The sequence below is a fragment of the Thalassophryne amazonica genome, chromosome 20 (assembly GCF_902500255.1).
Source record: "Thalassophryne amazonica chromosome 20, fThaAma1.1, whole genome shotgun sequence".
Classification (NCBI taxonomy): domain Eukaryota; kingdom Metazoa; phylum Chordata; class Actinopteri; order Batrachoidiformes; family Batrachoididae; genus Thalassophryne; species Thalassophryne amazonica.
The window spans coordinates 15,847,958-15,872,962 of NC_047122.1; the positions used below are offsets into that span (position 1 = coordinate 15,847,958).

Below are 25,005 nucleotides of genomic sequence, written 5' to 3' on the forward strand. Positions count from 1 at the left end.
TTGGGATATCTGGGGAATTTAGTGGTCTGACAGATATTTATTTATTTATTTGGTTAAATAGTTCTTGATCTGAAAACGTTTGAGACACTGGTGTAGAAATATGTTTTGTCTTTTGTCTCATGGTCCCGAAGTGATTCTGTAAAACTTTATCAAAGATTGAGATTTTGCTAAATTTCATAAAAATTTGATCTTAGTGCCCTGACAGTGAGATGGTACAAAGATGCAAACAGTGTTTTGGGTATGGAGCAGTTATTTGTAGTTATTCATAGTTCAGAGTCCAACTTGCTGCAGTTACAGCCGTTGTCTTTGGTTGATTTATTTGCACGCATGGATCCCATTTATGTCACACATTTTCTCCAGACAAAAAACCTGATGTTCTGTCCATTTTTTCTTCTAAAACATGCAACAACGTGATGAATTAAATTCAACTTTTATCCAGTGTATTTGTAGACCAAACTCAAACAAAGTACGTCCGAGCGACATTGTTGACTTTAATCGACACTGAATAATAATAATAATAAATTTTATTTGTACCGCACTTTATATTTGAATGCAAATCTCAAAGTGCACATAAAACAGCGATAAAAGAGATAAGATAAGATAAAATTACAATACATCCTACATACATTAGTTAAAAACTAGCTGAATGCAAATCTGACACAATGAGTTCACCCAGTGAGTCTTTTTTTTCCCTTCCCTTTTAGTGCACAAACTGTTTAACATGTTCCGGGTGTATTTGTTTAATAAAAAATACCGCTGGTGTCTTCAGAATGGCTTCCTGTCTGCGCTGCCTTACGTGGGCTCCTTGCTGGTCTCCGTGCTGTCTGGCATCGTGGCAGACAAACTTATCGAGCGCCAGGTATTCACTGTTACCACCGTACGCAAGATCTTTACGCTAGCAGGTAAGCAAACATGTCTCTGTGCACACACCTCAGCACATGTAGTTATTGATCAGATATTCTGAGAAGTGAGTTATCGATCAAACAAACTTAAAGGCATTCTGAGGAGTGAGTTATTGATCAGAGATACTTAAAGGCATTCTGAGAAGTGAGTTATCGATCAGAGAAACCTAAAGGCATTCTGAGGAGTGAGTTATTGATCAGAGAAAATAAAGGCATTCTGAGGAGTGAGTTAAAGATCAAAGAAACCTAAAGACATTCTGAGGAGTGAGTTAAAGGTCAAAGAAACCTAAAGACATTCTGAGGAGTGAGTTAAAGATCAGAGAAACCTCAAGACATTCTGAGGAGTGAGTTAAAGATCAGAGAAACCTAAAGGCATTCTGAGGAGTGAGTTAAAGATCAGAGAAACCTAAAGGCATTCTGAGGAGTGAGTTAAAGATCAGAGAAGCCTAAAGACATTCTGAGGAGTGAGTTATCGATCAGAGAAACCTAAAGACATTCTGAGGAGTGAGTTATCGATCAGAGAAAATAAAGGCATTCTGAGGAGTGAGTTAAAGATCAAAGAAACCTAAAGACATTCTGAGGAGTGAGTTAAAGATCAAAGAAACCTAAAGACATTCTGAGGAGTGAGTTAAAGATCAGAGAAACCTCAAGACATTCTGAGGAGTGAGTTAAAGATCAGAGAAACCTAAAGGCATTCTGAGGAGTGAGTTAAAGATCAGAGAAACCTAAAGACATTCTGAGGAGTGAGTTATCGATCAGAGAAACCTCAAGACATTCTGAGGAGTGAGTTATTGATCAGAGAAAATAAAGGCATTCTGAGGAGTGAGTTAAAGATCAAAGAAACCTAAAGACATTCTGAGGAGTGAGTTAAAGATCAGAGAAACCTCAAGACATTCTGAGGAGTGAGTTCAAGATCAGATAAACCTAAAGACATTCTGAGGAGTGAGTTAACGATAAGAGAAACTTAAATGCAGTCTGAGGAGCGAGTTAAAGATCAGAGAAACCTAAATGAGGAATGAGTTAAAGATCAGAGAAACCTAAAGACATTCGGAGGAGTGAGTTATAGATCAGAGAAACCTAAAGCCATTCTGAGGAGCGAGTTATCGATCAAACAAACCTAAAGGCAGTCTGAGGAGTGAGTTAAAGATCAGAGAAACCTAAAGACATTCTGAGGAGCGAGTTAAAGATCAGAGAAACCTAAAGACATTCTGAGGAGCGAGTTAAAGATCAGGGAAACCTAAAGGCATTCTGAGGAGTGAGTTAAAGATCAGAGAAACCTAAAGACATTCGGAGGAGTGAGTTATAGATCAGAGAAACCTAAAGCCATTCTGAGGAGCGAGTTATCGATCAAACAAACCTAAAGGCAGTCTGAGGAGTGAGTTAAAGATCAGAGAAACCTGAAGACATTCTGAGGAGCGAGTTAAAGATCAGGGAAACCTAAAGGCATTCTGAGGAGTGAGTTAAAGATCAGAGAAACCTAAAGACATTCTGAGGAGTGTGTTAAAGATCAGAGAAACCTAAAGTCATTCTGAGAAGTGAGTTAAAGATTAGGAAAACCTAAAGGCATTCTGAGGAGTGAGTTAAAGATCAGAGAAAACTAAAGGCATTCTGAGGAGTGAGTTAAAGATCAGAGAAACCTAAAGGCATTCTGAAGAGTGAGTTATCGCTCAGAGAAACCTAAAGGCATTCTGAGGAGTGAGTTATCAATCAGAGAAACCTAAAGGTATTCTGATGAGTGAGTTATAGATCAGAGAAACCTAAAGGCATTCTGATGAGTGAGTTAAAGATCAGATAAACCTAAAGACATTCTGAGGAGTGAGTTAACGATCAGAGAAACTTAAATGCAGTCTGAGGAGCGAGTTAAAGATCAGAGAAACCTAAATGAGGAATGAGTTAAAGATCAGAGAAACCTAAAGACATTCGGAGGAGTGAGTTATAGATCAGAGAAACCTAAAGCCATTCTGAGGAGCGAGTTATCGATCAAACAAACCTAAAGGCAGTCTGAGGAGTGAGTTAAAGATCAGAGAAACCTAAAGACATTCTGAGGAGCGAGTTAAAGATCAGAGAAACCTAAAGACATTCTGAGGAGCGAGTTAAAGATCAGAGAAACCTAAAGACATTCTGAGGAGCGAGTTAAAGATCAGGGAAACCTAAAGGCATTCTGAGGAGCGAGTTAAAGATCAGAGAAACCTAAAGACATTCGGAGGAGTGAGTTATAGATCAGAGAAACCTAAAGCCATTCTGAGGAGCGAGTTATCGATCAAACAAACCTAAAGGCAGTCTGAGGAGTGAGTTAAAGATCAGAGAAACCTGAAGACATTCTGAGGAGCGAGTTAAAGATCAGGGAAACCTAAAGGCATTCTGAGAAGTGAGTTAAAGATTAGGAAAACCTAAAGGCATTCTGAGGAGTGAGTTAAAGATCAGAGAAACCTAAAGTCATTCTGAGAAGTGAGTTAAAGATTAGGAAAACCTAAAGGCATTCTGAGGAGTGAGTTAAAGATCAGAGAAACCTAAAGACATTCTGAGGAGTGTGTTAAAGATCAGAGAAACCTAAAGTCATTCTGAGAAGTGAGTTAAAGATTAGGAAAACCTAAAGGCATTCTGAGGAGTGAGTTAAAGATCAGAGAAAACTAAAGGCATTCTGAGGAGTGAGTTAAAGATCAGAGAAACCTAAAGGCATTCTGAGGAGTGAGTTAAAGATCAGAGAAACCTAAAGGCATTCTGAGGAGTGAATTAAAGATCAGAGAAACCTAAAGGCATTCTGAGGAGTGAGTTAAAGATCAGAGAAACCTAAAGGCATTCTGATGAGTGAGTTATAGATCAGAGAAACCAAAAGGCATTCTGATGAGGGAGGTATTGTGTTTAGAGGTTCAATTTCGGTTGACTCTTGAAAACAAATTAACAGGTTAGCACTTTAGCAGTAAAGGGTGTCATTACCGTGTTATAAAAGCTGATATTTAAATATAACTTTGAAGTTGCAGCTGTAATATTTCCAATTTGTGAGAATTAATGCTTTCAGTCTTATACAACCCCTGGCAAAAATTATGGAATTATCGGCCTCTTAGGATGTTCATTCAGTTGTTTAATTTTGTAGAAAAAAGCAGATCACAGACATGACACAAAACTAAAGTCATTTCAAATGGCAACTTTCTGGCTTTAAGAAACACTATAAGAAATCAGGAAAAATAATTGTGGCAGTCAGTAACGGTTACTTTTTTAGACCAAGCAGAGGGAAAAAAATATGGAATCACTCAATTCTGAGGAAAAAATTATGGAATCATGAAAAACAAAAGAACGCTCCAACACATCACTAGTATTTTGTTGCACCACCTCTGGCTTTTATAACAGCTTGCAGTCTCTGAGGCATGGACTTAATGAGTGACAAATAGTACTCTTCATCAATCTGGCTCCAACTTTCTCTGATTGCTGTTGCCAGATCAGCTTTGCAGGTTGGAGCCTTGTCATGGACCATTTTCTTCAACTTCCACCAAAGATTTTCAATTGGATTAAGATCTGGACTATTTGCAGGCCATGACATTGACCCTGTGTGTCTTTTTGCAAGGAATGTTTTCACAGTTTTTGCTCTATGGCAAGATGCATTATCATCTTGAAAAATGATTTCATCATCCCCAAACATCCTTTCAATTGATGGGATAAGAAAAGTGTCCAAAATATCAACGTAAACTTGTGCATTTATTGATGATGTAATGACAGCCATCTCCCCAGTGCCTTTACCTGACATGCAGCCCCATATCATCAATGACTGTGGAAATTTACATGTTCTCTTCAGGCAGTCATCTTTATAAATCTCATTGGAACGGCACCAAACAAAAGTTCCAGCATCATCACTTGCCCAGTGCAGATTCGAGATTCATCACTGAATATAACTTTCATCCAGTCAACCACAGTCCATGATTGCTTTTCCTTAGCCCATTGTAACCTTGTTTTTTTCTGTTTAGGTGTTAATGATGGCTTTTGTTTAGTTTTTCTGTATGTAAATCCCATTTCCTTTAGGCGGTTTCTTACAGTTCGGTCACAGACGTTGACTCCAGTTTCCTCCCATTCGTTCCTCATTTGTTTTGTTGTGCATTTTCGATTTTTGAGACATATTGCTTTAAGTTTTCTGTCTTGACACTTTGATGTCTTCCTTGGTCTACCAGTATGTTTGCCTTTAACAACCTTCCCATGTTGTTTGTATTTGGTCCAGAGTTTAGACACAGCTGACTGTGAACTACCAACATCTTTTGCAACATTGCGTGATGATTTACCCTCTTTTAAGAGTTTGATAATCCTCTCCTTTGTTTCAATTGACATCTCTCGTATTGGAGCCATGATTCATGTCAGTCCACTTGGTGCAACAGCTCTCCAAGGTGTGATCACTCCTTTTTAGATACAGACTAACGAGCAGATCTGATTTGATGCAGGTGTTAGTTTTGGGGATGAAAATTTACAGGGTGAGTCCATATTTTTTTTCCCTCTGCTTGGTCTAAAAAAGTAACCGTTACTGACTGCCACAATTATTTTTCCTGATTTCTTATAGTGTTTCTTAAAGCCAGAAAGTTGCCATTTGAAATGACTTTAGTTTTGTGTCATGTCTGTGATCTGCTTTTTTTCTACAAAATTAAACAACTGAATGAACATCCTCCGAGGCCGGTGATGCCATAATTATTGCCAGGGGTTGTATATTTCAGACCAAAATGTTGCTGTTTTACATAAAACCTTGAAGTGAATAATTGGTTTCTTTAACATTTTTATGCTAACCTTTAAGCCACATTTGGTGGATATATGTATAGGGCCATTATTGTAGCAGAAGTATTTACAAATGTATTTTTAATTCTGTGCGTGTGTAATTGGATCCACAAATGTGGGAGAGATAATTAAACTTTCTATACACATACATCCAATTTTTGTTTTTGTTTTTTTATATAATTTGTTAATTCAAGTATTTTACGACCACTGATGTATATAAAACATGCTGGGTTTGGGATGACTAGTCATAATAGTCAACTACGACTAGTTTTAATGTGCGGTACATTTCCACTGTGGTTGATGTGCAATGGCCCCGAGCTTCAACAATGATTATATTTATTCACAAGAATCAATCGGGGAATCTTAGAATGTTTTTGTTGAAAAAAAAATCTATTGTTCAGTTTCAGTTTTCCTGGAAAGAGGCCTTTTCTCAGGTATGAGGAATCAAAAGTCACTTTGCAGAAATTAGCCTGAAGCTGCTCACTGACAACTTCATTGTATTAGTGCATGTTTATAATTTTTAACAAAGACATTTTACATTTGGTATTATTCATTAAAAATAGTGATTGACTAGGTGATGGTTAATGGTATCCGACTGGTCATCCAAAACTAATACATGCAGGTAATTTCTGTATATTGATAGATGTTGCTTTTTTATACGGTCTAGTCGACCCCAGTTTTGCAGGCAGGAAAACACAAGATGATAAGGTGCAAAAAACAAGGTGATTTATTAAGTCCCCAAAAATCCAAAACAGTCTCAAATGTGCACGTGACCAAGTTCCCACAAAAAATCCACAGAGCAACAGAAAACACACTCCAAAAACAAACCAGAATGTCACTTAATCAAGACACAGGGAACTTCAAACACTGATTCTTGTAGCACACTCACGAACAAACGAGAACCAAAGTAGTCAGTGGGAAGCATTAACAAGGAACCATCACTGACTGACAAACAAGGTGAAATGAACAACAGGTAAGTGGCAAGCAGAGTGCAGGGAGATGAAATAATTGAACAGAGAAAAACTGGTATAAGAATAATCATGATGATAAAATTAATAACAGGTGATAATGAAATAAAATACAATAATAAAAGAAGAGGAGAAATCATAAAACCACAAACCATCATAGAACTCAGGAGCTAATAAAGTGTAAGAGTGAAAGAACATAAAACTATAAGGAGGTGAACAGAACACAGACTAATAATGACCAACCAGAATCCAGAACTAACATAGAAAAGCAATGTGGAACTCAAACATGTGAAGGAGTGCAACTGGAAGACAACAATACTGACAGGTGACGATGCAGGGGTGGAACATGAGGGACACAGACCATCAGGACACAGATGTGTATGAATGAACCTATACAGACAAAATTACTAAATGAACACATACAGAAAATAGCACTAAAAGAATTCACCAATAATTGAATACACACAGAACATAAGACATCCATGATGGTGGCAAAACAACACAACTAATAGAAGACTGATAAAGATACAACAAGGTGATAAAACTGGATAACAATCAGAACTAAACTTAACAATGGATGTGGAACAGAGACTAAGGGCCCCTTCACACATAACACGAAAGATGCAGAAACCGGAAGAAAATCTGTGAACCAAACACAAAATGGGGAACCACAAAATACCCACCTACTGTCATGAGGAACGCATGTTCGGACAGGCGTACATGACAAACGGGCTGCGGTTTCGTGCATGCTTGTGCGCGTTCCGCTGGAACGTGTTGCACCACATCGTGCCTCTGCTGTGGAGAAAAAAAACCCACACACCATAACAAACACCGAATTTTATTAAATCCCTCTTACTGAGCAGACAATACAAGTAAGAACCGTCTGTTCCTCTGTAGATGACCCATGGTCACAGACATACAGTCATGAAATGACATGAATGGTGCAGTGCACTCTCATTATGTCTTATTATGTCCAGCCGGCTATATAAATAATAAACTCATAGATGAGTGTCCAGTGGTGTATTGGTGTATAATTAGTGAAAATAACTGGGTTGATCTAAAAAATAAATAAAAGGGGACCCAATACAGAACCCTGCAGTTAAATAACCCTGGTTAAAATAAAAAAATAAATGCCACTCGCGGGATTCGAACCTGCAGTTTACAAAAGCTGTGATTAACAGATGGAAACTTTACCACTGTGCTACAGTCACTGTCTTATAACAGCAGGGTGAAATGCTTAAAATCTACAAGGAGATAAACTTATGTTTTCAAAAAAGAGAAATTAGACAATGTATGGACATGCGTGTCAGGCCGGCTCGCAGCCTGCTGAGGTGCACTGTGTGTGGCCGCTGCAGCCCAGCGCAAAGGCAAAAGATGTCTCATGCATTTCCACGTGAGTACAGCAGGCAGAGACACGTGCCTCACAGAGGAAAGTTGTAAGTTCACGTCCGTCAAAACGTGGTACATATTCCACACCTGGGAACATGTACCGTGCACCCAGAACAACATGTCACTCTCTGTTTCTGTGTTATGTGGTCATTCATTTTAGTTATATGTTATGTAACTGCGTATGTAGGTATTGTCATAATTATTTATATACCTTTCCAGGTGGTGGTCTCTGTGTTTGTAATGTGACACGTCATGTGCAACCAATCATTTCCAGCTGTCAGTGTGCTGTGATCAGCTGACAGGCTCCTCCCCATGCTCTGTGCGCTCAGATGTAGCTGTCCGGCCCCCATGTGATCATGTCTGTACATACATATAAGCATTTTATGCAGGTGTGCCCCCCACGCCACATGTGTAGGTGGAGCGGGGGGGCGCGAAACATGCGCACATGTGCCATACACATGCACGCCACTTCACTTCACTTCACTTTATTTATTCAATATCTCCAAAGGAGCAACGAGCTGTACAGCAATGGGTATACAGAAAAGCACAGAATAAAAAGAAAAGCAAAAACACACCAAACATTCAGTACACAAGGGGGACACAGTACAGACCTGGATCGATGGAAAAGGAACCGAGTTACCTAACACGATTTGCCATCAACCCTAAGTACCTGCTTCTCTCCTCTGATCAGCATTCAGAACAGAGATAGCCACAGGTACAAAGGAATGCTTATATCTATTACTCCTCACTGTAGGAAACCTAAGCCTTGCTCCAGATGGCATATAACAAAATTCACCATGGAGAGGGTGGGCCAGATCAAATAAAATTCTCTGAGCGTTCCTCCTCACCTGTCTGGAAAACAAGTCAGACAGTGAGGTCTGCTGGGCCCCCAAAAGCTTGCTGCACAATTCTACAATGTTGTGAAGTGGCTTCCTTGCTTTAATGCTGAGATATCCGTACCAGCACATCATCGAAAAAGTTAAAACCGATTCAATACAAGATTTATAAAATAGGGTCATTATTGTCCTGTCCACTTGAAAATATGACAACTTACGAAGACAAAACAGATGCTGCTGACCCTTCTTGTAGAGCAGGTCTGCATTGTCATTAAAGTTCAACTTGCTATCGATCAGCGTTCCCAAGCATTTATAGTTGTCCACATGCTCCACCTGTTGGCCATTGATTGTAGTGGTTTTGGGTGAGGACATCCGTTTCCGAAAGTCAATAACCATATCTTTTGTCTTGTCAACATTCAGCTGCAAGGAGTCATCACACCACTGAACCATATCCGCCACGACAGGGCCATGTTCCCTTTCATCACCATGCAGGAGACTGATTATAACAGGATCATCTGCAAATTTTAATATATGGCAATTCTTATAGTGGCTGCGATAGTCATTTGTATACAAAATATACAAGAGAGGGGACAGCACACAACCCTGTGGTGAGCCTGTTGAGGAATATAAAACATCAGAAAGGCCACCATTTACCCTCACACGCTGAGATCTCCCTGTTAAAAAGTTCAAAATCCAACCTGCCATAGTAAAATCCAGTTTACAATCCTTAACAAGCTTATTTATTAAAATATGTGGTTGGATAGTGTTAAAAGCAGAAGAAAAGTCTAAAAAAAGAAGACGTGCATGTGCCTTAGGACTTTCTAAATGCTTCAGGACCAAATTTAAGAGGGTGGCAGTAGCATCCTCCACACCTCAACCAGCCCTATAAGCAAACTGAAGAGGATTGAGTACAAATAAATGCTCCACCTGTGAAAGAAGTTCATTCTTCATCAATTTTTCAAAAGACTTCATTACTAATGAAGTAAGAGCCACAGGTCTAAAATCATTGAAGACCTTGGGGGATTTGGTTTTGGCCACAGGGATTATTGTGCTTTGTTTCCAAACATTAGGAACCCTCTGTTCGTTGACTGACCTTTGAAATATATCAAAAAAGACTGGGCCTAGTTGTTCTGCACAAGAGGATAATAAACGGCCACAGATATTGTCTGGCCCTGGACTTTTTTTGGCCTTGGTTCTTCTGAAACAAGTAACCACAGCCTGTTCATTAAAAGGAGGAGAACCTGGGCATAACAAGTCATTTTTCCATTTACAAATTTCATGATTAAAATCCAGAGACTCAAATCTCAAGTAAAAAGAATTAAAATCTTGGGCCAGTTCTTTTCCAGATTTAATTTCATTAAGAGTTAGCTTGTGATTATTATTTTTCTTCCTGTTTGATCCTAAAATCAAATTTAAACCATCCCAAACGGAACCCATTTGGTTTTGGCTAAATTATTTTTCTAGTTTGGTCTTATAACCCAATTTAGCCTTCCTGATCTCCGTTTTAATCTCCCTTTGAAGCTTTAGCACCTCTTCCCGATTTCCCTCACGAAAGGCTTTCATTTTCCTGTTGATTAAAATTCTAACAGATCTTGAAAACCAAGGTTTACTGTTGGGATATATTTTAACTTTTTAGGAATCAAAAGATCTTCACAGAAGGTTACATAGCTGCTGATAACATCAGTCAGCTCATCAATATCAGATGAGCTTTGTGTGCAACATGTGTGTTGCTTTTTGCTACGCCACACTCGTGGGGGCACTTAGACAAATTTCACATCCAGCTCGAATGTGATTGTCTGCTCACTGTTTTCGTGCTGACAGCATGAATGGCCACACATTTTGTAAGTGGCCAGTGAGCAGTGTTGGATGTTTGTGTGTGTCACCTGCCGTGAGTGGGATCAAACGGGCTCTCACAGGACACACTCTTTCGGTCACTGGTGTGCACGAATAATTGGAGGAAACTCTGATTTTTCACGAATGGCATGCAATTCTTCCTTCGTGCACTAGTCGACTTCAATCGTGTAATGTGTAAAGGGGGCCTAAACTGTGTGCACAGAAAGCAGGTGGATTAACAGTAAACATCACAGCAGGTGATCAACAAATGCCGGTACAGGACACATAAATGTGAAACACGGACAAAGGAGACACACCCACATACGCACAGAGACATGCGTGGTACCAGGAGGGACACCATCACACACATAAAGGAGGCATGGGACAAACCAAAATAACCATAAAAAGAACCAAAAACCACAGCCTTTATTTATTTTACTTTATTGCGTAATCTCTGAAGGGAAATTTCACTTGTCATAGCAGCCAGGTACCTCAGGAAGATAAAAATAAAATAGGTACCTCAAAAAGATGACAAATAAAAACAAAACAATACAAACAATAAGAATACAAACAGACAATAAGAAAAGCTGAGGTAGAAACACATATGTGCAACAGATAGATAGATAGATACTTTATTTGTCAGTTTAAAACTGAAATTCATTTTGCATCCCTGCGAGGCTCGTTTAAAATTATAATAAATACACCACATTTGTTGGCAGTTTCCTCGCTTGCGAGGATAGTGGGAAGGCCTTTTTTTTTTTTTTTTTTTTTAAGTTTATTTTCTACAAGCCCTCTGGTGGCTGAAAAGTCCGATGCGGGATGCACAAGACCTGTTACACTTGGGGTAAATGAACACTTGAGTAGGCTGGGCTTGTGCTGCTGCCCGCTCTTTCTGTCTTTGACGCTTCTGGCGTGAGGCCTCACTTCTTTCTGCCTCAAACTTCAGGCTGGTGGATTTGATGCTGGAACGCCAGCTGAGTCTATCTGTAGCTAGATGCTGCCATGACTGATGCTGAATGCCTGCAAGGGAGAGCTGTTTCTTCAGCTGGTCCTTATAGCGCTTTCTGGGGGCCCCTTGGTTTCGTCTCCCTTCCTTGAGCTCGCCAAAGAGAATTAATTTCGGCATGCGTGTATCATCCATCCTGGCTACGTGACCTGCCCAACGAAGCTGTTGTTTGAGTATAATAGATTCCATGCTGGGCAATTTGGCTCTGGTAAGGATGTCCTCATTTGAGACGTAGTCCGGCCACTTGATCCCGAAGATGTTTCGGAGACAACGCTGATGAAAGTGTTCCAGTAATCTGATCTGCTGACGATACAGAACCCAGGTTTCAGCTCCATACAGGAGGGTAGGGACCACAATGGCTCTGTAGACCTGCACTTTTGTGGAAAGGCGCAGTGCATGATTCTGCCAGACTTGCTTAGAGAGTCGACCAAAAGAACTGCTGGCCTTGGCAAGGCGACTGTCTAGGTCCTTGGCAACAGATGCGTCGTTTGAGATAACACTACCAAGATACGTGAAGTGCTCTACTGCATTCAGGCTGGTACCCTCGATGTTGATTTGGGGTGGGGTATACGCTGTATGGGGGACCGGTTGATATAGCACTTCTGTCTTTCTCAGGCTGATGGTGAGGCCGAAGGCTCCTGCTGCTTCATCAAAACAGTTGACAATGTGCTGCAAGGCTTGCTCCGTATGGGCGACGAGGGCGCAGTCATCTGCGAAGAGCAGCTCCATGATTAGCTGTTCTGTGATCTTAGTGTGGGACAGAAGGCACCACAAGTTAAACAGACTTCCGTCGGTTCTGAAGCGGATATAGGTGCCATCTGTCAAGTCTTCTTTGGCCTCACGAAGCATCATGCTGAAGAAGATGGAGAACAGAGTGGGCGCGAGGATGCAACCTTGTTTGACGCCATTTGAGATGGGGAAGCTGCCGGACAGAGTCCCGTTGTACTTCACTTGTCCCATCTGGCCTTCATGCAGCTGGCGGATGATGGTGAGGAGCTTTGGAGGGCAGCCAAGGCGTGCAAGAATCTTCCACAAACCCTCACGACTGACCGTGTCAAAAGCCTTGGTTAGGTCTATGAAGGCTGCATAAAGGGCCATGTTCTGTTCTCTGCACTTCTCCTGCATCTGTCTCAGGACGAAGATCATGTCGGTGGTTCCCCTGTTGGCCCGAAATCCGCACTGACTCTCGGGAGTATTTTCATGCGCTATGGTAGGGGTAAGCCTGTTGAGCAGCACTCGAGCCAAAATCTTACCTGCTATTGAGAGGAGAGTGATGCCCCGGTAATTAGAACAGTCGGACTTGTCGCCCTTGTTCTTGTACAGGGAGACAATGACCGCATCCCGAATGTCATGTGGAACCATTCCCTTTTCCCAGCAACTGGAGAAGAGAATCTGAAGCTTGTCGAGGACTGCCTCACCTCCATTTTGGTACATCTCTGCTGGGATGCCATCTATGCCAGGAGACTTCCCTGGATTCAGCTGCGTGGTGGCCTTTCGGATCTCTTCAAGTGTTGGGGGGTCATCAAGTTCCCATTTCACCTCCACCTGGGGAATCTTCTCGATTGATGACTCTTGCATACTGCGCTTGTCACTGAAGAGGTTTTCAAATTGTTCTGACCAACGCTGCATAATGGTTTCCTTGTCCGTTAGAAGGGTGGAGCCGTCTGAGGAGCGCAGGGGTGCTTGCACTTGATGTGCTGGCCCATGGATGGTCTTAAGGGCTTCATAAAAGGAGTGCATGTCTCCGGCATCGGCATGTTGTTGTGTCTTCTCCGCAAAAGCTAGCCACCAGTTGTTCTGCAGTATGTGGAGCTTGCTTTGCAGTGTGGAGCAGGCATTTCTGTAAGCTGTCTTGGCAGAGTGGTCATCAGGTTTAGCTAAAAGAGTCTTGTGGCATGCATGTTTCTTTTCTAGTAGTTCCTGGATCTGTGCATCAGACTCATCAAACGAGTCTTTATTTTTCCTGGCTGAGAAGCCCACTACTTCTGCTGCCGTCTCCTGAAGGATGGTCTTTAATCTCATCCACTGTTGTTCAGGGTCATCAGGCAGCCCTTCTTCTCCACCCAGTCTCTACTCTAGTTTGGCCTGGAACTCCATTTTTGTGTCTATGTCTTGCAGCTTGTGGACTTGTAGCTTCTTAAACTGTGGGCCTTTCTTCTTAGGAGGGGGCTTGAAAGTGAAAGCAATCTTGAAACGGAGCAAGCGATGATCCGTATAGCAATCCGCACTAGGCATCACCCTGGTATGTAGTACGTCTCTTCTATCACACTGTCGCATCAGAACGTAGTCCAGAAGGTGCCAGTGTTTGGAGCGTGGGTGTCTCCAGGTTGCTCTCTCTTTCTGTTGGAACAGGCTGTTGGTGATCATCAAGTCATGTGCAGAGCAGAACTCCAGCAGCAGGCAGCCATTGTCGTTACAGTTGCTTATGCCATGTTTCCCTAGCACGTCCTTCCATACATCAGAGTTGCGGCCCACTCTGGCGTTGAAATCTCCCATGATGAGGAGCTTGTCCTGGGTGTCGATGCGCTGTAGAAGGTTGTGCAGATCGCTATAGAAAGCCTCTTTAACTCCGATGTCGGCCTGCATGGTTGGGGCATACACACTAACAATAGTGGCAAAATCCTTGTTGTTGATGGGGAGCCGGAGTGACACGAATCGGTCAGAATGTCCAACTGGCAAACTGTGTAACCTGTGTGCTATGGTGCTCTTAATCATGAACCCGACCCCTGAGAGTCGATGATCTTCTTTAGCCTTCCCTGACCAGAACAGTGTGTAGCCTGTGCCTTCCTCTGTGAGTGACCCTTGGTCTGCAAAGCGCACCTCGCTGAGTGCAGCAATGTCTATGTCAAGCCTTGCTAGCTCTTTGGCGACTAAGGCTGAGCGTCTTCGAGGATGATCGCTATTGTCTGAGTCCATCATTGTGCGTACATTCCAGCACGCAATTTTCAGGTTCTTTGTTTTTCTTTTCGCACCGCGTGTAGTGATGCTCGTTGGCAGCGGTGAGCCAACCGGGTCTAGTGAGACAAGCCATGTTTAGACCACCTTTTCTAGGTCTGTCTCCATGTGGAGCAAGCAGGGCTATCCCTAAACAGGGCTGCTTGGTCACCCAGGGCCCTGCCGGATGATGCTGTTGTCTTGGGTCAGCAATCAAACGACCATAGCTCCTGAGCCGCCTGCATGCAGGATCGAGACTGCAGCTCCCAGTGCCATCATGCACCTGCTGTTTTTCGCCTCTTCCCATCGCTGCAGGGCTTTCCTTCCCGCCTGTGCTCGTTGCTTAAAGTGGGGATCAGCTCGCGCACACCAATTCCACTCTTTAGGCAAGGTGGCACTCCACAGTGGCACAGACAAGCTGAGACGGCTGTGGCGACCACCAGGCTGTAGGTTTTACATCAGAGTGACCTTCTCCTAGCCTCTGGCTAAAGAACCTTCCTCGGAGGCACGGGGGCAGTAACCCAGGCTGGGGGTTTACATCAGGATTTTCCTTCCCCTAGGTGGACTGCCTTAACCAGGGCTAATGAGTCCCATCTACCCACTGCTATAACCCAGTCAGCTGGGAGGCTCGTGATGGCGGGAGCGCCTAGATCCCGTATAGGTCATGGACCTACCACTGCCATACTTGAATAAACAATATCTGTGTTGTAAAACAACAACAACAAAAACACAAAGCCAACCTCAAAAGCCAACTGCAGCTCAGGAAAACCTACCTGAAACAATCTAAAACTGACTGAAAATAAATCTGATTCAATCTAAACCGAAAACAATTCATCTAGCACAATGTAACTATAGCTTGTAAGCTAACAAACGGAATATCAAATCAAATTTATTTATTTATTTATATAGCGCCAAGTCACAACAAACAGTCGCCCCAAGGTGCTTTATATTGTAAGGCAAGAGCCATACAACAATTACAGAAAAACCCCAACGGTCAAAATGACCCCCTGTGAGCAAGCACTTGGCGACAGTGGGAAGGAAAAACTCACTTTTAACAGGAAGAAACCTCCAGCAGAACCAGGCTCAGGGAGGGGCAGTCTTCTGCTGGGACTGGTTGGGGCTGAGGGAATATAAAGCTAACCAAATCTAAATGCACTTAAAACAATCACAGTCGAAACCTTTATCACTATGAAAACAGAGAAGTGTGTATAAAGCTAACTGAATCTGAAAGTAACTGAAAAACAGGTAACTGAACATAAACTAATGCAAAGATATGCAAATTGTTAAATGAATTTACAGCTAGCAATCTAAAATGTACTTAAAATCACACTATCTGAATCTAAAAATGTATTTATCACTATGAACATAATTTCATGCAAAGCAATAGCTAAATGGATATAAAGCTAACAAAGTAAAATTGTAAAATTGACGTAAAATAACACTATCTGAATCTAAAAATGTATTTATCACTATGAACATAATTTCATACAAAGCAATAGCTAAATGGATATAAAGCTAACAAAGTAAAATTGTAAAATTGACGTAAAATAACACTATCTGAATCTAAAAATGTATTTATTACTATGAAAACAGTTAAGTGTATATAAAGCTAACTGAAAAACAGCTAACTGAACATAAATTCATGCAAAGCTATGTGACTAGCTAAATGAATATAAAGCTAGCAATCTAAAATTTACTTAAAATAACACTATATGAATCTAAAAATGTAGTTATCACTATGAAAACAGTTAAATGTATATAAAGCTAACTGAAAAACAGCTAACTGAATATATAAATTCATGCAAAGCTATGCAAATAGCTAAATGAATATAAAAATAGCAATCTAAAATTTACTTAAAATAACACTATCTGAATCTAAAAATGTATTTATCGCTATGAAAACAGTTAAATGTATATAAAGCTAACTGAAAAACAGCTAACTGAACATATAAATTCATGCAAAGCTATGCACCACATACACAAATACATATACATAGTGTTCACACTAGATAAATGCACAAGTACAAGTGCTGATCCCCAAGACAAACAAAGCAGACAACATAACAACCTAGACAACAATGAATACCCCCCATGGGTTAATATTGCACTGAACTTATAGTTGGTTCAAAAGCAGGATTGACTGATATACAAAAGAGTGTTTAAATTTGATACGTCTGAAAGAGGGAACTCTGAAACGTCTGCCTGAAGGCATAAGTTGGTATTCTCTATGTAAGACGTGAGGAGTCAGCAGAAATTTTCCTAGCTAATCTAAGCATACTCTTGTTATGGGCTTCCTGAAAAGATCGATCCACAGGTAGCCCAATGATTTTTGAACAGATTTTAATTTGGTTGTGTAGTTTTGCTTTGTCTTTAACTAATAAGCTACTCAACCAAGCAGTACTGCAATAGAGCATGACACTCTGAATCACTGATGTAAAAAACAAAAAAATTTATTTGGCTGCTGGCTCCAAAAGATTTTAGTAATGCGCTGCTGTATCTTTTTACAGATATAATCTATGTGAGATGTCCATAACAGATTTTCATCCATCATGACACCTATATATTTGTAGACTTGAACTTGATTAATGTCTACATTATGAATCTTTACTGGGGGTAGATGGCAGTTTGGTTTACCAAATATGATTTCCTCAGTCTTCACAGTATTAATAATAAGAGCGTTTTTGTCACACCACCATACGTAAATAGTAAATAGTTTGGTCTTTTAAACTAGTTCAGAGAGGGCATGGACCCGATGGGAGCAGGCAGCAGACCGGAAGATACCATGGACAGAGCTGTGGAAGTCTGAACCATATCGGATAAAGTTCCTGGTTCAGTCGGTCTACCATCTTCTCCCCAGTCCATCCAACCTGTTCCGCTGACGCATGGCAGACACTCCATTGTGCCCACTCTGCCAGGGAGGAGGATCGCTGGAGCACATCTTGAGCTCTTGCCCAAGAGCACTGGGAGATGGGCGCTACCGTTGGCGACATGACCAGGTGCTGAAGGTTATTGCAGAGGTCATCAGCACAGGGGTCTCTAGCAGCAGGGAACAGCAACCAGCAGGGTATTCCATCACCTTTGTAAAGGCTGGGGAGAAACCATGGCAGAGCCTAAGACCAACAGGAGGGCTGCTGGCAACAGCACGGGACTGGCAGCTGAAGGTTGACCTCGGGAGAAAGCTTAAATTCATGGAAAACATTGCAGTGACCACACTCAGGCCGGACATAGTCCTGGTGTCAGAAACAACAAGGCAAGTGGTCCTGCTGGAGTTGACTGTTCCCTGGGAAGACCGCATGGAGGAGGCCTTTGAGAGGAAGATGGCCAAATATGAGGAGTTGGCAAGCGAATGCCGAAGCAGGGGATGGAGGACTCGATACAACCCTATTGAGGTCAGCTGCAGAGGATTCGTTGACCAGTCACTCATCAGAGCACTTAAGATGTTGTGAGTGAAGGGACTGCATTGCAAAATAGCCATCAAAAACATCACTGATGCGGCAGAAAAGGCGTCAAGATGGCAGTGGATCAAACGGGGTGATCCAAGGACCGTTAAGCTACTCAGACACAAGCCGAGTCCTGATCACCCCCGGCTGGGTTGCCTGGGCGAGAGTGTATAATGTTGAGAGACCTGAAACACCCAATGACCCCAGGATACATCACTGAAGATGTGTCTGAGTTGCACCAAAAGTGTTTGTGAAAACCAGAGACCACCAATCTAGCAGAGACCAATATATTAAAGAGTCTGATGGCACTGGGCAGGAACGATCTCCTGTACCTTTCCCTTAGGCAGCCTGGTTGCATGAGTCTGTTGCTGAAGCTGCTCTTAAGATTGTCCAGTGTCATATGGAGGGGGTGGGAGGCATTGTCCTTAATTGCCAGCAGTTTAGCAAATATTCTGTCCTCAAAGTTGGCAAGCTTGGAGCTGACAGACCCTGCATTTTTGATGTCTGTCTGGGTGGTTGCCATTCAAGACCCAAGATGGTTCCTTGGTGGATGCACAAGCAAATGCTCACCAATTTAACCTTGATTAGTTAAAGTATTTAAAGTAACAAAATGAAGCATTAATGATGTTTTTGAACTAATGTGGCATTTCGTTTATTCCCGTGCCTTCTCTTTCGGCAGGAGTATTGCCTGGTGCAGCGTTCCTCATGGCAGTGAACTACACTGGCTGCAGCCACATCATGACCGTCACCTTCTTCACATTGTCCTTAACCATTGGAGGGATCAGTTCCGCTGGAGTCTTCATGAACCAGATCGACATCGCTCCACGGTAGAGTGTTGTTTTCATAGCACTCTACACACTGAGGCACAGTTACACAATAAGACTGAATGTCTCCTTTTCTCCACTCTCAGTTATGCAGGATTCCTTCTGGGAATCACAAACACGTTTGGGACCATCCCTGGTGCTGTAGCTCCGATTGTTACCGGCTACTTTACAGAAGATGTAAGTGATCATCATCATGCATATTCAGCTACACACTGATGAGCACAATCAGCAACAAGGCTCAAAATTGGCTTTTTCATTCTTTTATGTCAACACTTTTAGGAAAAAAAATGCACCTTAATATATTTATTTATCTTTATATAACGGCTGACTGGAACCTTGTCATTGGATTGGAGGCTTGTATGCAGTGGTGGTCACATTTCAACTAATCCGATAGCAGATAATTATCGAAGCTAATGTTTTTGCTATTGGGTGAGCTTTTCAGATAAGTTTTAAAACAATCATTGGACCACTTATCTACCGATAAATTTAGTTCCGATAACTTTCAGTCCGACAACATTTTCTTTGATGGTAAAGTTTAACGGTCAAAAACGTTTGTAAAACCTAAAATCAAATATTTTAGTCCATTTGTTGTGTGTTTGTAGCCACTGAGCAGACTGGCTGCCTGTCGCTTGCTGATGACGTCATCATTAAACGCAAAACGGGATTGGCCGGTCGACGCAGGGAGCATTGTGGGTAGTGTAGTTCAGGTTCACTTTGGACGTTACAGTGACTTGTCCACTTGACACAAAAACAAAACAGACTAATTTTAACATTATTTTATTTCTTTGTGGCTGTAATTTAGTCACCAAGACTCGGTGGGGGAGAGGAGGTCTCATAGCGCAGCTGTGTGTACAGAGGGACTTTTCTTCACGTTGAGACACTGTTCTGGATTTTAAAAAAGGACGCTTTATGTAGGTTATTTATTCAGATGAATCCCACTGAAACTAACAGGTAAGAATTTATATTTACGAACTGTATTTTATTCTGCCAATCGTATTTCGGTTGTTTAAGCTGCAGGGTTCAAAGCATGTGAAAAAGCGGCAGCTTTTAGCTCATAAATGACAGTGTATCTAATACCGAGATAAACTGTGACTTCTAATACTGTGTTTTACTGCTTTTGAAAGATGATGACAGTATTTGGGGTTTCATTTTTTATTTATTAATTTTTCTTGTGTTCTTTGTGTTTGTGATCCTTGAATTTACCCAGCAGCCCCTGCGACGCTTAAAGTGAAACTGGTTTATCAGAAGCCAACGGTGTAATCTGATGTGGCCGCGTCGAAATCAATACTAAAAGTTATCGGTTATCTGTAATAAAGATAAAAATTTTTTAGCAGTTTATCGTCATAAAAGATAACTTTTCATTTATCTGATTAATGGTTATCGAAGCTAACTTTTTGGTTAGCTGTGCCAGCCACTGCTTGTATGTCACATGACATGGATTATTCATACCATTTGCCACTGTGTTTCAATGACCGTGCAATAGTTCTTTTTAACGTGCAATTTTGGTGCTATATGAAATGTGGTATTGCACCCCCCCCACCCCGACCACCACGCATGCTCACACTACCGGGAGTCGCCTTTAGCTAAACATGGTGGAGTATTTTTGCTGACAGACGATGATTTGAAGGAGCTAACTGATGCTGCAATTCTTCTAACACACAAAATAAGAAAAAACAAATCCACCACGCCGTAAGCTGTCTGGAGGCATGAAGAGCTGTTAGGATGAAGTTAGGATGATAAGGTAGACAAATTTCTGATGCAGTTTTTCATTGGAGTGAGGAAGGCAGACAGCATTCTGTACAGGAAGTCAGTGGATGGCATCGCGGACTACTGAAAACAATTTTGGACTCCTATTTCAAGTTCATGTTGGACTGTTAAACACGAGTGAGGAGCACCAAAATGTAAGTCCCTTTTGTGTTTATAAATTAATAAAATATCAAATGACAAGGATCTGTTTTTGGTATTATATAAAACAAATAATGAATGTTTTTCCATTCTTTCTTTGGTACAAATATTTCATGAGGTGAAAGATGGATTGGATTTGTTCCATTCCAGGTGAAGCCTCTTTAAATGGTACATTCCATCTTTCACCTCATGAAATATTTGTGCCATTGAACTCATAAACATTCATTATTTGTATAATATTAAGTGCACTTGTTTCCAGTATGGAAGGCTCGTGGTTCAGTCCCCACCCCTGCCTATTCTCCATGTAATGTGCAGTTGTGTCAGGAAGGGCATTCAGCATAAAACTTGTGCCCCGTCAAGATCTGCTGAGATGAGTGAAAACAAGGAAACAGCCAAAGGGGCTTACTAATTATTTGTCGTAATTTGAAGTCTGTTCCTATGTCCTTGTTTTTGTGAACAGTGGTGCCTCACACAGCACCTTACATTTGCATAATGAGAGCTGATCGGTTCCAACTGAACTTCAGGTGAATTCCCTGTTTTTCTCCAAATGAAAGTGACAAATAATTTGAAAATAACCTGCTTTTGCTTCCATGTTAGCAAAAATACATGGTTTTTGTGCCATAAAATGGGCATGTTATCAGTCTTCTAGTCACATAATACAACCCCTGGCAAAAATTATGGAATCACTGGCCTCGGAGGATGTTCATTCAGTTGTTTAATTTTGTAGAAAAAAAGCAGATCACAGACATGACACAAAACTAAAGTCATTTCAAATGGCAACTTTCTGGCTTTAAGAAACACTATAAGAAATCAGGAAAAAAAAATTGTGGCAGTCAGTAACGGTTACTTTTTTAGACCAAGCAGAGGAAAAAAATATGGAATCACTCAATTCCGAGGAAAAAATTATGGAATCATGAAAAACAAAAGAACGCTCCAACACATCACTAGTATTTTGTTGCACTACCTCTGGCTTTTATAACAGCTTGCAGTCTCTGAGGCATGGACTTAATGAGTGACAAACAGTACTCTTCATCAATCTGGCTCCAACTTTCTCTGATTGCTGTTGCCAGATCAGCTTTGCAGGTTGGAGCCTTGTCATGGACCATTTTCTTCAACTTCCACCAAAGATTTTCAATTGGATTAAGATCTGGACTGTTTGCAGGCTATGACATTGACCCTATGTGTCTTTTTGCAAGGAATGTTTTCACAGTTTTTGCTCTATGGCAAGATGCATTATCATCTTGAAAAATAATTTCATCATCCCCAAACATCCTTTCAATTGATGGGATAAGAAATGTGTCCAAAATATCAACGTAAACTTGTACATTTATTGATGATATAATGACAGACATGCAGCCCCATATCATCAATGACTGTGAAAATTTACATGTTCTCGTCAGGCAGTCATCTTTATAAATCTCATTGGAACGGCACCAAACAAAAGTTCCAGCATCATCACCTTGCCCAATGCAGATTCGAGATTCTGTCTTGACGCTTCGATGTCTTCCTTGGTCTACCAGTATGTTTGCCTTTAACAACCTTCCCATGTTGTTTGTATTTGGTCCAGAGTTGAGACACAGCTGACTGTGAACAACCAACATCTTTTGCAACATTGCGTGATGATTTACCCTCTTTTAAGAGTTTGATAATCCTCTCCTTTGTTTCAATTGACATCTCTTGTGTTGGAGCCATGATTCGTGTCAGTCCACTTGGTGCAACAGCTCTCCAAGGTGTGATCACTCCTTTTTAGATGCAGACTAACGAGCAGATCTGATTTGATGCAGGTGTTAGTTTGGGGGATGAAAATTTACAGGGTGATTCCACAGTTTATTCCTCAGAATTGAGTGAGTCCATATTTTTTTCCCTCTGCTTGGTCTAAAAAAGTAACCGTTACTGACTGCCACAATTTTTTTTCCTGATTTCTTATAGTGTTTCTTAAAGCCAGAAAGTTACCATTTGAAATGACTTTAGTTTTGTGTCATGTCTGTGATCTGCTTTTTTTCTACAAAATTAAACAACTGAATGAACATCCTCCGAGGCCGGTGATTCCATAATTTTTGCCAGGGGTTGTATTCATCACCAACGGCATCCATATTTGTAGTGATGTTGGGGTTCGCCCGTGAAGTCACTGGGGACTCCCTGACAGTTCCTTACTCCTCACACAGGGAGCAGTCTGGGCTGTATTTGAGTGCAGTATCGAACTGAGAAATGTTTGTTTATGTGTGTGTTTGTTCCACCACTCTTCCGAGGTGCTTGGGCCAGTTTCCACCAAATCTGCTGTGTGTGTGTGTGTGTGTGTGTGTGTGTGTGTGTGTGTGTGTGTGTGTGTGTGTGTGTGTGTGTGTGTGTGTGTGTGTGTGTGTGTGTGTGTGTGTGTGTGTGTGTGTGTGTGTGTGGGTTGACACCAGGATTGTTTTGGCAAAGGTCAATGTCATTGGGGTCAAGGTCAAACATTTGGTTTATCTGTCTGTTTGTTCTTTTAGTCCTTACAAAGTCCTTTGGCTGATTTCCACCAATCTTGATATGTGGTTGACGGTCAACCCCAGTACTGCCTTTAAAGGGTTACGTTTTAGCAAAGGCCAACATCATTGTTGGCCTTTGCTAAACAGAGTTGTTGGCCATCATTGACCCAACGGTCAAAACATGAGTTATTCACTCCATTTTGTTCCATACTTGGCACACATATGTAAGCAGGTTCTGGAATTGGCTGGGTGAGTTTAAATTTGCCAAAGGTCAATCATTGGGGTTAAGGTCATGTCTGCCTGTCTGTGTGGTGGTCAACTCCTCCCAGAGCCTTCTGCTGATTTCGAACAAACCTGGAAGGTCAGTGAAGGTTGACCCCAAAATTAAACAATGTATTTGAGCAATGGTCAGGAAATTTGATTTTCAGGTGAACTAAATGTGGCACACACTGGGTGGATTCCAGAACTGCCCTGGCAAGTGGAGTGAAGCTCAAGATCATTGAGGTCAAAGGTCAGATTGCCCTGACTCTGTGTTGCCGTGTTTTCTACAAATCAGGTGTTGACTCAGAGCTACTGTAATGCCGCAGGGTTTTTTCTCTCTCTCTCTCTCTCTCTCTCTTTCTCATTATAACACACCATGTTCATTTAAATCAATGAGCAATTCACAATCACATCGTGGCGGGTGTCAGCACGCTATTAATAACAGGAATCTCATCAACCGCCTCATCTGTTTTTGGCTGGTGATACTGGTGACTGAGTGGATGAACCAGCTGTCATCATCATCATCCATGGAGAGCGAAACAAACTCACCATTTCTGTTACACAAAACAACCTACAGTACTAATGCTCTCCTTCTCTGGACATCAGCACTCTCTCACAGGCTGGAAGAAGGTGTTCTGGGTTGCCACTGGGATCAATGCCGTCGGCGCCGTCATCTTTGCCATTTTTGGCAGTGGGAAGCTCCAGCAGTGGGCTGTCACAGAGGAGGAGCGAGCAGAAGCAAAAACTCAGAGGAGAAGCTCCGTTTCTGCCTAAATTCACACAGGTGCAGCAGCTCTGCAAAGGTAAAGAGGAGCAGTGGCACGCTGCATTGCAGAATGGTCAGGTATGCACGTTGGACTCAGATTTAGAATTTATTATGAAGGAGGCGATGAAGGGACCTGTGTCTGTAAAACAAATCCACAGGTAGAACTATTTCTGCACATGTGGCCAGAGTGTCACAATGTTTCCTCAGTGAATGGTTTAAATATGTGAATGGATTTAAGCTCAGTCTTTAAGTTCGCCGCAAAGCGGAAAGAGGTCGTTCTCATGGCCACACATAGTCAGTATATTTAAAAACGTGAAGAGCAGTTTCAATCAGACTTGATGGAGTCACTCAGTGGACTGTCCTGTCACAGCACTGAGGGCTTAGACCGAAGACCTCCATAGGCCTAAGATCAAGGTCAAACCAGTCATCATCTAAAATACATTATCTCAGCAACCAGGTGAGCTGTTGAAATGTAGTTTTCTGCACAGACGCCTGGTCTCATGGGCCTAACAAATGTATCAGAACTCCGATATCAATGACATCATACAAAGAGAAAAAATCAGTAATGATCAGTAAGGGCGCAGGGCTTCTGCGTGTTCCGAGGATGAACAAAAAGTCTGTGGGGTATAGCGCCTTCTCCTACCGTGGTCCGGCTCTTTGGAATGATCTACCTGCTGTTATTCGGCAGTCTGACACGGTGGAGATTTTTAAATCAAGACTGAAGACCCAC

General features: G+C 41.6%; 1 protein-coding gene across 1 annotated transcript in view; it reads left to right on the plus strand.

The window, feature by feature from the left end:
- The window catches only part of si:ch1073-513e17.1 (sialin), a 50,835-nt gene extending 26,450 nt beyond the window's left edge, over window positions 1–24,385 (plus strand). Inside the window, exons 8-11 of the mRNA XM_034160200.1 lie at window positions 770–902; window positions 18,737–18,884; window positions 18,968–19,058; window positions 24,116–24,385. Of these exons, the coding sequence (XP_034016091.1) occupies window positions 770–902; window positions 18,737–18,884; window positions 18,968–19,058; window positions 24,116–24,283 (540 nt within the window). The 3' untranslated portion in view covers window positions 24,284–24,385. The remainder of the gene's footprint in view (window positions 1–769; window positions 903–18,736; window positions 18,885–18,967; window positions 19,059–24,115) is intronic.
- The last annotated feature ends 620 nt before the right edge of the window (window positions 24,386–25,005 follow it).